General features: G+C 41.2%; 1 protein-coding gene across 1 annotated transcript in view; it reads right to left on the reverse strand.

Moving 5' to 3' along the window:
* ORC4 (origin recognition complex subunit 4) overlaps nt 1-14099 on the reverse strand; it is a 53136-nt gene that overhangs the window by 6079 nt on the left and 32958 nt on the right. Inside the window, exons 8-10 of the mRNA XM_065413351.1 lie at nt 12552-12703; nt 9737-9910; nt 5050-5136 (exon numbers count right to left, since the gene is read on the reverse strand). Coding sequence (XP_065269423.1) covers nt 5050-5136; nt 9737-9910; nt 12552-12703 — 413 coding nt within the window. The remainder of the gene's footprint in view (nt 1-5049; nt 5137-9736; nt 9911-12551; nt 12704-14099) is intronic.

The following is a 14099-nucleotide window of genomic DNA, read 5'->3' on the forward strand; positions in this document are numbered from 1 at the left end:
AGTTATTTGTTCTGAAGACAAGACTGGAGGAAGAAAAACCTTAGATCTGGGTAACAGTACAGCCGAGCCACATTTAGATTCCAAATGCAACAAGACACTAATGGCTCAAAAATTGATACAATGAATGGCTGAAACACAAAATTTCAATGAAGAATTGGCCTTAAGTGATACTCCTAATGAATTAGCTTTAGCTTGACCTTCAAGTGACTATGGGCGTGTCTCCACTTACATTTTATAGCGCTCTAACTTGCTGGCTCAAGGGTGTGAAAAAACCACCCCCAAGTGCAGCAAGTCTCAGTGCTTTAAAGCACTAGTGTAGGCTCCAAGCGCTAAGAGCCAATCCCCTCGTGGAGGTGGATTACCAGGAGCGCTGGGAGACCTCTCTCCCAGCACTCACGCGCAACCACACTCGCACTTCAAAGCGCTGCTGCGGGAGCGTTCCCGCGGCAGCGCTTTGAAGTTTCCAGTGTAGACATACCCTATTCTACTAAGAAAAAGCTACTATGAACATTTTCAGGATACTACTTTTGTATATTGAGAGGAGCAACTTGCCCAATGCACTTATAGAAAATTAAAGTTAGCTGATCCTGTGGAGCACAGAGACAAGGTTCCCCAATAAGTTTATATCTACCCCGCAAGACACAAAAGTTATATTACAGTTTATATTTAATGTTTTGTGGGCAGAACCCACTTGTCAGTTTAGAAGACATGCCAGAATTTTTAGAATGTAGTATAGAACACGTAACACTAATTTTAGAAAATTCAGAATACACTAGACTGATAGGCTTCAGTTACCAGCCATAGAAAAGTAACATTAAGAGGATATTTGAGCCAGTAAGAATACAATGCTAATAGAAATTAATTTGTTTCAGACCAAACTGGTATCCCGTACCACCACTGTACATTTGTTTTGATTTCAGAATGACAGTAGATGTACTTACTGATAGGCATGGTGCATGGCAGCAGTCAGATTTACCTTCACTTCTATTTTATACAAATTCACAAGGCAAGTATTTAAGAAAGTTGCTGATAACTTACTCTTAAACACACAGCCAAGCAATATTCTTCAATGGAACAGAAGCCGATATAATTTTAATTCTTTAAATCTTCTGCATATTAAGATGGTGGAGGGAGGAAACAGGCATGTTAACAGGAGATTAAATCTCAGCCATAGCAGAGATTTACTTTTTAAAGTTATAATAAACATTTGCAGTTCTCTGTCCTGTTTGAGCTATGGGTTTTATTGCAGTCTCCCACTGTGGGTCCATATGAAGGAATGCCTGGTTTCTACCCCATTCAGTTAATGTTATCCAATCCCATATCTTTCAGGTTTTGTCCGAGTGTAAGACTACAGCATGGTGCTCTAAGCAAAGATAACACCGACAACTGTCACAGTCCTTTGCTCGTATCCTCTCTGGTAGCCACTATATTCAGTGGCAGGAAGAAGGAACCAGAACTACCATTCATTCAAGGTATACAGGCATCAGTGCCTCTTTCTTGCCAGTTGAAGGACTGAGTTAGAGAAAAATCAGAGTGAGAAACAGCTAAGACTTCACAAATGACAACCTTAAGGTGAAATGGGAAACATGTAGAATAGAAAGAAGGCTATATGGTAACTATTACCCAAAGTGTTTTGTGAGCCCCTTTTCGCTTATCCTACGTTTATACCAGTGGAATTAGTGAGCAGTACATCTAGAGAGAAGGGCTTACCTAGAGTGGAGTTTGGAGCACTGAATGACTGCACTGCAATTCTGCTATATCAATTTAGTAAATAAATAATCACAGATGAAGGCCTACAGAGACAGCCCCATGACTGCCTTGCAGCTGGGGGATACTTAAGTCCTCCAAACTCCTGAGGTGGTCATGAGGGAATGGGTCTTGGTAAAACCTGACTAACCTGCAGTTAGTTAGGTTTTACCAACAGGGTTATAGGCATCTAGGCTACAATCCCAAATTCAGTCATTTACTGTAGCCTTACAAACAGCTTTACTGTTCTTGAAGTACTCAACTTTTCTGAATTACTGAGTGAGCAAGACAAAACTTCAGGGCCCGTTCCACATTAAGGGAATATAAATTCCATTGAAGGGAATTGAAAGGTTCTTGACATAATTAAGTAAAATAATTTCTGAATTAAACTTAAGTAACAAACAAACAGGGTAAGTAAAAATGTGCTGATACAGGAAAAAATTTAAGGTAGAAAGATAACTAGCAAGGTCACCTCTGATGCTTTGCACTGAAGTCAGCAATTAACTCTAACTTGAGAGAAAGCAACCTCAGGGATACTTCTCCTACAGGTTCAAATGGCAGACAACTACATTCAAAATTAAGGGAAAGTCCCATTAAGGGGAAACTGGGCTGTGCTTGGGGTGCTGTAATGAGACTATCAGCCAAAATCTGTATTCCAACCTCCTCCTATTGCCAAACAGTAAACTCAGGGCTCACCTTCAGTCCTCTCCCAAGCCAAACAAGACCTTCAGGATACGCTAGAGAGAACAATCCAGCACCTCAGCCTTTTTATTTTGACTAACTGGTAAAGGTATTCCAGAACCAGGTAAAGTTATGACATGAGGACAGCTTCCATCTCAGAGGCTGTTAGTTATTTCTTCACAGAAGCCTTTCCCCTTAGAGTGGAAACCACTTAACCCCCAGGCCACAAAAGCTAGATGTTCCAAGCTGCAGAAGATGCTTTGGCCTCAGGATAACAGGTCAAGTTTCCAGGGGAATATCAATAGAGGACTGTAGCCAGAGCTCATGGTGTTGGAGACTCAGAAGCAATAGATGCAGAGAAATTCTCAGCATAGTCCTGTTTAATTGTTCTTAGGCTAGATACCAGGGAGGCAGCAGCTCAATTCTCTGTTCCTATCCCCTGAGAAAGCATCTTTTCCCAAGGCAGTTGGGTTAAGTTCCTGTAGTGAAATCTGCGCAGTCTACCCTCGCTGTTGACACAGCAAACCAGAACATAAAACTGTTGTTCAAAAGTGGTTCCAAACTCAATATGGCTAAGCAAATAGCACTTGGAGATTTGGATATTGAGGAGGGCAAGTTTATTGGGCTGACAAACTGCTAAAGTGAACTCTCCAGCCTGATAGGATGGTGGTATGTATAATGCAGAGAAACTTAGCTACCTGGCATCCAAAGGGAAGAGTAACACAAAGGATTTCTGGTTGGGATATGCACAGAGTTCCTCAGGTAAGCATGTGCACCATCTCTGGAAAATAAAGTTCTGCAGGGGCATAAGCAGAGTCTGACCCAGTGTGCCAAATCCACTCAGAACACAGTGGTTTATCTGCTAAAAAGTGTGGCCGACACAGGTAAGGAAAGATTCTAATGTCATACCTTGATATTTGGTTACCAAGGCTGAAAGCAGATAGGAATTCCCTGCAGAAGAGGTGTCTGGTCTGTAAGAGAAACTGTTCATGGACTAGAGATGAGATTGAGGTTTGAATCACATTCAGGTAGAGATAAAATGTGAATACTTTTCCTCATTCAAGTTGGTTATGAAGGTTAAGGATTTTACAGAAAACCCACAAGTCAGAGGCAAGACCAAAGGGAAGGGCAGAAGTGGAAGTTCTGGTTACATCGTAAAGTGTTGGTATTGCCAATGTGTTAGCATGAGGGTGAAGAAAAGTGCAGATCCTACAGGTGCACAAAGCAAAGGAAGTTGCAAGGTGAGATGGCTTGAAGAATAGACAAGAGGGGTGGTTCCGATTCAGAATTTTCTACAGCACACCAAGTAGTTGAGTTTCAAAGTGGACAAGAAAACCTGTGCACTAGTAGACGATGGAATATCAGGAGTAAAATCCCTGGTCAGGAAGTGGAGGTGTAGGGTAAGTGACAAGACAGATGGCCTTTTTGTTCAAAGATCTCAGCTCTCTACCTCTACATTCCAGATCTGATGGGCAGGAGGATATCCAGGAAGGAACTGTGGCATATCCTAAACTAATCACTTCTTGTGTACAGGTAGTGAAGATTCATAATTCCAGGCATAAGAGAAAGATCTGAATTGACCTTCTAATGCAGTGGGGGGGGGGAGGGAGAAGTCTGAACCCCATCAGGGTAATCACTGGCGGGCTGCAAGACAGTGTTTACCTTGACCCTCCACAGGCACAGCCCCCTGCAGCTCTCAGTGGCGATGGTTCGCCGTTCCTGGCCAATGGCAACTCTGGGAAGCGGCGCAGGCCACAGGGACATGCTGACTGCCGCTTTTCGTAGCTCCCATTGGCCGGGAACGGCGAACCGCAGTCACTGGGTGCTGCGGGTGGCCGTGCCTGTGGATCGTTGATGTGAACACTGGCTCGTGGCCCGCCACTGGATTACCCTGACTGGCCGCATGTGGCCTGCGGGCCGGAGGTTGCCCACCACTATTCTAATGAGATGACTGAAAAAGGAGTAGGGTGGTGGCCAGCAAGGCTTTATTTGGGCTGCTTGAGGGAAGCGTTCAGCAATGCAAAAAGGAGTTCTGTCTGTAGGGAATCTTCTTCAAAAAGAAGTGTGAAGGACTCCTGGACTGCCCTGGAACAAGACTGCTTCCAAGAGGATGACTGGTGTAAGCCCCTCCCCTCTGAAAACCTTGAGAACACTAAGAGGACTTGGTCAATGGATATTTGAGCTTTGGCCAGATTCTTCCCAAAAAGCTGCTTAGAGGGCAGCTCTGCCAATTTGGTTTATGTTCCTCTCTCTACTTGATAATTAGGAAGCCAGATGTTGTGACAGTCCACCATGGAAACCCACGTATCTGGCAGGAGAAGCCAGGACGGCTGAAGGCCACGTCACAAAAAGGTATGAAGCCACCTGAATGGCCCCAGATAAGCCCAAGCAGAAAGCACTGGATGTTGAGGGAGACCAGGAAACCAAAACACCTTCTTTAAGTCTACTTAGAGATCAAAATAGGCCTGCTAATCACATTTGAAAAAAACGAATCCAATAAGATGTTTCACGTAAAGCTCAATTAAACTTGTATGAAAAATAATTGTAGCTCACAGGCTACTGTATTAGCAATTTCATGAGATTTAACAATATTTTAGAAACAAATATCAATACATAACATACCAATAGCATGTGAAGTGATCGCAGGTCTTTGCTGCAGTGGAAATGATTTTGTAGCACATCTTGCACTGTTCTGTCTTCTGAAAGAGACTAAAAATGGAATTTTTAAGATACACTGGTAAAATTAATGCACTGGTTCTTATCCAACTGGAAAATTCTTGGTCAGCTAACCAGACCTATTTTTATTAATCAGTATTAATATTTATCGTGGAATCAGAACAAAATTCTGAAAAAAAACCCACTGAATTTTTCTTTAAGGGGGAAAGACAGGCTAAGCTCTTGTAGAGAAGATTTCCACAAGTATAACTTGAAAAGAGTGAAATTACAGTCCATTTAGTATTAAACTAGGCAGTAATACTAAACATGCCCCTAGTTGAATCCTCTTCCAGCTCTGAAATACATGGTGATCATTGTAAAACTTCTAGATTATATATACACACTTATTGAAAAAAGTTATTGAAAGAAATTCATGTATTTTCTCATTTGTAGCCATATTTTAATGGTTTTAAAGCCACATATGATTCTTAATCACTTAACTAGCTGTACACAAAGCAATTCAGCTTGCCTTTTCAGAGTAACTTACCTCCTCTGGCCAACACTTTGTATATTAGCCTCTCAGCAGACAAGTTTATAGTCTCTTTAAAGAAGAAATACTCCATTTTATTTCCATACTATTGACTCTTCAAATGGATCATTCAAATGCCACTCCCTCTCCTGAGATCTTACTTAGGCCTGGTCTACACTATATGTTTGTCGATATAAGCGGTCTTGTGTCGAAGTAGCTGTGGAAGTGTCTTCACTTAAATTTGGCTCCCAGGTGCCTCTACACCAATTTAACACTGCCTTGAGTGGCACAGAGTCATGGTTGATGTATTCAACATACTGTCAGTGTAGCTATTGCCTTGCTTAGGTTGACTTACTTTTTTCAGGAGCCATCCCATAATGCCCCACACTGACAATACAATTGATACAAGGAGTCAAGTGTGAGCACACAAGCAATTTAATAACCGTGGTGGCTGTATGCCAATATAAGTTAGGTCAACATTTTTGTAGAGTAGACATGGCCTAAGCAGTAGTTACATTTCAAGTCTGTTAAGTATAAACTCCAACTAGCAACAGATTCTCCCTCCTCAGCCAACTCTTTTGTACCTGAATCCAAAAATAAAGTAAGCCTAACCTGAGAAGTTGCCATGACTATTTCTGATACCACGCTGCAATGTTTTGACCAGCTTTTCAAGCGGTCATCATTTTTTTAAAAATTGCAACACAAACTAAAATATACAGTATTGTAGAGGTGTCGGTCCCAGGATATTAGAGAGACAAGGTGGGTGAGGTAATATTTTTTATTGGACCAACTTCTATTGGAGAAAGACAAGCTTTTGAGCTTACATGGAGCTCTTCTTCAGGTCTGGGAAAAGTGGAACATTGTTTAGCATAACGTAGTTAACACATTTCAAGGGACCATTCAAGGATAAGTGGTCTATTAACACCCCTGTTAATGGAGGGGGTGGGGGGTTCCAAAGAGGATGGAGCTAGGATGTTCTCAGTGGTGGCAGATGACAGAAGTAGTAATGGTCTCAAGTTGCAGTGGGGGAGGTCTAGGTTGGATATTAGAAAAAAAAAAAACCTATTTCACTAGGAGGGTGGTGAAGCATTGGAATGGGTTACCTAGGGAGGTGGTGGAATCTCCATTCTTAGCGGTTTTTAAGGCCCGGCTTGACAAAGCCCTGGCTGGGATGATTTAGTAGGAGTTGGTCCTGCTTTGAGCAGGGGGTTGGACTAGATGACCTCCTGAGGTCTTCCAACCCTAATCTTCTTCTATGATTCTAAGAGGACTGATAGGTCAGATACTGAGTGATTGCTTTATGAAAAAAGTGTTCACCCACAGGTGATGTGGTGTTTTTGTGTTTTTCCCCTACAACAGTTCATTCAAGAGCATAGCGATTGGTTTCACCTGCATAGTTGTTGTGGGAGCATTTCGTGCACTGGATGAGGTACACCACATATGATAGGCATTTGTAGGACCCATGAACCTTGAAAGGTGTGTTGTGGAGGGTGTTGATCATTGTAACAGTGGAGATAGGTCAGCAGATTTTGCATCTGTTGTGTCCTGATCTGTGGGACAGGGGCACCAGAATGGAGGGACCCAGGGGCCATGGCCCTGTCACTTTTTGAAAGTGGATAGGCATGGCCTGTCCACTTTTCACCCAGGCCTGGCCCCTTGCCCCCCTCTTCCCTCTGAGGCCCCGCACCCCAGCCAAGCCAGAAGCTGGAGCCTGGCCCGGGTAAGAGCAGCCTGGGGAGCCTAAGCAGCTATGGGGAGCTATGGACCTGCCATCTGCCCAGGGTTGGGGAGGCCCCCCCCAGAACAGCCCCTGGCATTGTCCCTGCCTCCCCACAGCTGCCTGGGTGGCTTTTACCATGGTTCAGCTGCTGCTCTTCACTCCCACCACGAGGCCAGACTGGAAGCTGGAGCTGGGCTGGGGTAAGAGCCGCACAGGCAGCTGTGAGGAGCCACAGACCTTCCACCTGCTCCTCCTCCTCCCCCCCCCCTTTCCTTTTAGGCAGGATCTGTTACCCCACTGTGGGAAGCTTGCTTCTGATAAGGAAGAGGTTGGAGGGTTGTTTGAAGGCCAAAAGAGGGGTTTTAGGAAAGATTTATTTCAGGGTGGTGTCCCCATTGTGTATGGGTTGTAGTTTGATGATTCCTGACAAAAGCAAAGATAAGACAGGACACCATATAACCTATGGGTGAATGCTTTTCACAAAGCAACTCTGACTTATCAATCCTCATCTTCAAAGGAAATCTGCACCCTTTCAAAAGATGAGCATGGGATCTTAAATTCATAACTTTACTAAACAGTAAAAACCAGACTGAATAGACACTGGATTTATGGCTTATAAACAACCACCTATAACCCACTAACACCCCCCTACTGCCCCCCTTCCCCGAGATGTGGTAACAGGCATCTTCACCTTGAATGGTCTCTTGAAATGTGTGTTAACTACTTATGCTAAACAATGTGTTCTGCCTCTTATTTAGCTGTGACACTTAGTACCTTTCCCAGACCTGAAGAACAGCTGTGTACGTTCAAAAGCTTGTTTCTCTCACCAATAGAAGTTGGTCCAATAAAAGATTACCTCATTCACCTTGTCTTTAATATTTTAAAGCACCATTCACCCCCAAAGAATCCAAAAGCGTGTGTTAATAAACCCTGCAAGTTGCTTATACTGGAATAATTTTATCCACTACTGAAATGCAGCCATCTTTGGATGGAACTGAGACTTTTAAGGGCAAAGAAACATGACCACAATATCAAAGGGGTAGCCGTGTTAGTCTGGATCTGTAAAAGCAGCAAAGAGTCCTGTGGCACCTTATAGACTAACAGACGAATAGGAGCATGAGCTTTCGTGGGTGAATACCCACTTCTTTGGATGGCCTGTCCACCACAATAAGAGGTGATATCAAGCATATTTAAATCGATCCCATAACAGATGCCAAAAGTGCCCAGAAGAAGGGGCTAAAACCAGGTACTAAAGGGCTTTGTAATGTAGCAAAGAAGAGCATAACAAGATCCAATGGCTGAAAGCTGAAGCCAGAGAAATTCAAATTAGAAATAAGGCACTTTTCCTAACATATATCAAGGCAAGAGGTAGATTCTCTATCTCAGTGTCTTCAAATGAAGATTGAGTGTCTTTTCTGAAAATATGCTTTAAACAAACAAATAATTGAACTTGATACGGGGTAACTGGGTGAAATGTAATGGCCTATAATTTTCACATGGTCAGGCTAGACTACCTAGTGATTAGATCTGGCCTTAAACTTTATTAATTTAATATCTGCTCTTCATACAAAGTGCCAGGCGTTCTTTAATGGCCAGAAACAGGACCTAAGTTTCTTTTGAAAGACAGCACAATCACCCTGTGGTTTTAATGTTATTCTGGGGCATTCTGACTCAATAGTTCAAAGTGCTATGAAGTCACTAGCACTATTACAGTTCCCAGATTGGTTTTCCCATCCACATGCTGCTCAGTACCTAATTGCCTTGGGCTGTGTTAGATCTGTCAGTTTCATATCACAAATGGTGAAATACAGCTAGAGATATACATGTTAACAACCGGCTTATTAAACAAAGTTCAAGGTTTAATTCCCAATACAAGCTATATTATATGTACAGTCTCTTTAGGACATGTGGTCAGTATAAACTTCATTCCCTCTCAAGGGAACTTAAATTCAAGCACAATCTGCTCAGCATTATTTCAGATGGCACATGATTCACTATTCACATGATTCATCACATCATCCTTTACTCAGATTAATAAAATTACTTGAAAATGGGCTCAGCCACTGATCTGCTGACCAATATTGTCTTATTGTACTTTTGTTCTATTTGACAATGCCTAGCACAATGGGGATAGGGTTACTAGGAGCTATGATAATACAAACAGTTATATTCTGACTTTCTAAAAACTAGAGGTCTTAACTTTGAAGCAAAAAGAGAAAACATATGCTATTTCACATTTTATTTCTTTCTTAAATACTGAACACCAAAAACAAACAGGATGGTAAAGACAAAAAACACTATTTTAAACCACAGCAATTTAGCAAATTTATAAATTTTAACCTTTTCAAAACACTTCAGTGAGACAAGTTAATTACTTCATTATTACTACCTTTGTTTCAAGTTACCTGAACATTCTTATTCCATTTCTGTATGAAAGGCTTGTATAGAAACTCTGCAGGTAGATATAACTGTTCTTTAAATATTCTAAGATATTGTTTAAAATCAAATGAATTCATCAAATATATCTGTCGGTGGGAGAACCTTGACTTCACTCTCTTTTCCAGGAGTTCCAAAATATCCTTGTAAAAACAAAAATGGAGATATTCAGTGAAACAGTCTAAGATGAAAGTACAAACAGCATAAATAAAAAAACTTGATTAACAACATTTTACTAATCATACTTTAGATTATTAAAAACAACAAACTTGCTAATTTATATTATAATTGACAATGTTCCTTTTAAATGCCCAACTACAAGCTATTTATGTAAGTCACAGTAATTAGTGGCTGGGATACACAGTAATTTTTCCATAGATTAAGTAAATATTTCAATTACTTTGGGTTGTATTCAAGATACTTCAGCCACTGTACCAGGGCCGTAAACATGTGTAGGTTGGTGGCTGTCATTTCACACGTCTTTTGGAAAGCTGAACCTGATCTTGCCAGAAAAATTTCAAGAGCCAACATTTCTCTTTTAGAAGAATAATTCTCATGTACCACACAAATACTATTAGGCTGCTTTTGAGCAGGAAGAATAATCTGATTTTTCTCTAGAGAGGTAACAAATAAGACAAAATTGGCATTTGTCTATTAAAAGAAAAATTAAGTACTGCTTCCCTATTACAGTGACATTTGGGTCAGAGAAGGATTACTTTGTTTCCAGCCTTTTTACTTGCCCTGAAATCAGGAAGGTTTAGGCTTGGTTAAAAATGCATGAAATCATCTCCCGAAAGAGAATGAAATCGAAAGAAATTAAAAGTACAGTAGTAATAGGACAAAATCTTTTGGACACAATCTGATGACCCACTGTATATCGACCTCCAATTCCCATGAAATCTAATGAGACTCTAAAAGACATGGAAGATTTTTATAAAAAGGCTAATTTTAAACAGATGTTGCTCCTGAATCCAATTAAGGTAAGTCACTGATGGAGTGTAATGGACTCTGGAAACAGTAACCTTTATAACAGAAGAGATTCTGTACGTTAACTATGGTACATTCTGTACATTAATAGGTCTAATATTAACTTGCCCATTAGACATTGCTCCAAAACAAAAATCAGAAGCACCCTAAACTTGTTCTATTGCAGGCCCACTGTTTTCTGAGACAGTCTCCTCTTCCTTTTCTTGTGACCTAGTCATCTTTAACTGTTGCTTTAAGAGCATTGAAAAAAATTAAAAAACCTTTAATAATATTTTTCTAGATTGTTAATGTTATGATCACGAGTGTTTGATTGAAGTAATGGTTGTTTAACCAGCTTTTTAAATACACACGTAGTTTGTATTCCACAAAGACATACTGTATTGTAGGAATTCAGAGACTTAGTGTTTAATGATAATGCAAGACTGCCATATAGTTTACAAAGTGAATGCAAGAAAAGCCTGAAAGGTTTTACCCTCCTCCCCGTCCCTTCCCAAAATTAGTCTAGATCAGAAGTCTTTTCTTTTGTAAGTATGGCAGTGTTATAGCAGCAATTATTGGTGAAAAAGGTTTGCTTTTTAAAAAGCGTTTGTCGTATTTCATAGTGTGGTAGGAAGACAGTGTAGTTCGATCCAAGTTTCTACTCTTGCTCATTAGTGAACGAGGAAAGAGACCAGCAGGCTCTAGAACAAAAGACAGGTAACCGAATGTTGATCCTGATATTATTTTAGATGGAAAACTAATGAGAAATGGATTAACATGGCTCCTGCAAAGTAGTAAAAGAAGTCCAAGTTTACCCTCTTCTCAGGAACGTAATCATTTTTAAGCAGTAAAATTGAAGCTAACAGGGAACAAAAAAAAGCAGAGATCCCAAAAGCCTAATTACATAATGAGGAAAGCCTGAAGACTGACAGCTGACAATTACTACTATTGAGTTTGTGGCCACATACATTTACTTTGTTTTACTTTTTAGTAGTTCTTTATATTAATTATAAAACTACTATCAAAACAAAAATGTAACACTGGGTAATGCTTATTGTTATCCTGTGTTCCCCTATGTCTTAAGGGTGTAGAAGTTTATATATAGTTTATTTCTTTTTAATTATCTGAAATGAAAGGGCATTCTTCTTTGACGGTGTCAATGTGGTTTGAGGTCATTTCTAGTGCTTATTCTAAATCTTTTTTGTGGGGGACACCAGTGATAAGTTTGTTACTATACCCTGAAGATGACCCGGTCCTCAATTCCATCTTTAAGTCCAGACATAGGCAACGCACACATTAAGTGGGGTGACCACTGCTTTTCCTCCTGAAGTACAGTCTGGTTAAGACATAGGAGAAATTGACATAGCACTGACATTGTTTCTATGGCATTAGCTTTAATAGCTTATTGTGTTGTCCTCCTCTTTTTATAACTTTTGGTACTTGTTGTGGTGAGATGCTTAATCTTTAAGACAAATATTGGATTATTCTAAGATGCAGGAAAAATTTGCTTCCTATTAAATCTGAAAGAACCTCCATTTTCTTAGTAAGAAAGGTTACTGGAGCATATTCCTGTTTTCCTACTTCTGTTCCCATTTGCTCTGAATATGTAGCATTTCGTGTCACTTATTTTGTATCTGTACTGGAATCAATTTTTAAAGTAAGCCAATATAACACTAGGTAAGGGGGAGAAGTTTCCAAAATTAGCAGAATTGTCTCCTTAAGGCATGAGTCTTAAGAATAAAAATATGAAAAGCATATGAAACATTACAGATGTCAGCAACATAAGCTCTATAAAACAAAAAAACCCAAACTTCTTACTTGTCTGCATGTAAGTCCAATAACCGTTACTGGAGTCTGTGCTGACTGGGATATATCAAAAAGGTTATACAGTAATGTCTGGTTCTTGTGATGAACAAAGAGGTCAAATTCATCCAGTACAAATAGCACTGGACAACTGCTATCTCGGTCACCTAAGACAGGCATTAAAACAGTCAGTATTAGTGAACTGGTAAGTACATGACTATTAGACTTTTTACCATTGCAGCACTTTTGTTCTAGTGTGCCCTCAAGTTTTTAACCTGTTTATAGAATCTTTGCTAATTCATAAGGCCCCCCCATCTCACATATATTTGCTACACACCAGGATTATTGAGGATTGTTTAGCTTAAAAGTACTGCGGAGGTTAAATTAGCTTGTCAAGATATTTTTTGGTTGCAAATAAAAACCAAAGTGAAAATGACAGACAGTTAAGACACCCATTTATCATTTTAATATTTTAAAAGGCTATATCAATTCTCACCATGGGCAACAGACTGATAACAGCATTGCAAAAATCTACACGGACATCCACCTGAATGCATAGCAAATATCTGCTTTTGGTAGGATGAACAATAAAACCTGCAAAATCTGACTGCATTTTGCAGGGGGAAGGTGGTGTGAAGGAGACCAAAATAAATAAATAATAATAACTTAAAAACCAACAGGAAAAAGTTTAATACTATTTCCAGATTTTTTTTTTTTTTTTTTTTTTTTTAAAACCTGCCATCATTAGCCATTCAATAAATAGTAGGAAGAAGTCTTTAGTGCTGCTCCTGTAAATTAAGCTTAAGTATTTGATTCAAATATCACAATGCTTAATATGACCACAGTACTGTTTGTGCTATTGATTTTGCAACCAAGGTTCGTTCTCATGAAGAAGTGCCTTGTACTATGGTCTAGAGCAGTAGTCACCAACCTGTCGATTGCAATCAACTAGTCGATCCTAGAGCATCTCCCAGTTGATAGCAATCTCCGGTGGTGCAATGTGGCTGCTACTAAGGCACACTCCCTGCCTAACCCGGCCCCACGGGTTCTCCCTCTGCGCACAGCTTCTGCCTGCAAGCACCGCCCCTCTAGCCCCGATTGGTTGGGAGAGCTGTGGGGACAGTGCTTGCAGAGAGGGGCAGCACACAGAGCACACTGGCCCCTGCCGGGAGCGGTGTGGGGTCGGGTAGGCAGGAAGCCTGTCTTACCTCCCGTGGCTCCCAGTTGGCAGCAAGTGCAGCGAGGCTAAGGGTTGCCTGGCGGGAGGCTGCACCCTAATCCCCTCCTGGAGCCAGCACCCCATACCCCCTCCTGCACCCCAAGCCCCACCCTGACCCCCCCTCCCAGAACCAGCACCCCAAACCCCAGCCCTAACACTGTCCCAGAGCCAGCATCCTGTACCCCCTCCTGCATCCCAACCCCCTGCCCTAACCCCCCTCCCCCAGAGCCCACACCCAACACTCTGCCCCAGCTCAGAGCCCACTCCTGCACCCAAACTCCCTCCTAGAGCTTGCGCCCATCACCCCCTCCTGCACCCCAACCTCAGCCCAGAGCCCCCTCCCA

The sequence above is a fragment of the Emys orbicularis genome, chromosome 11 (genome assembly GCF_028017835.1).
Source record: "Emys orbicularis isolate rEmyOrb1 chromosome 11, rEmyOrb1.hap1, whole genome shotgun sequence".
NCBI classification, from domain to species: Eukaryota; Metazoa; Chordata; order Testudines; family Emydidae; genus Emys; species Emys orbicularis.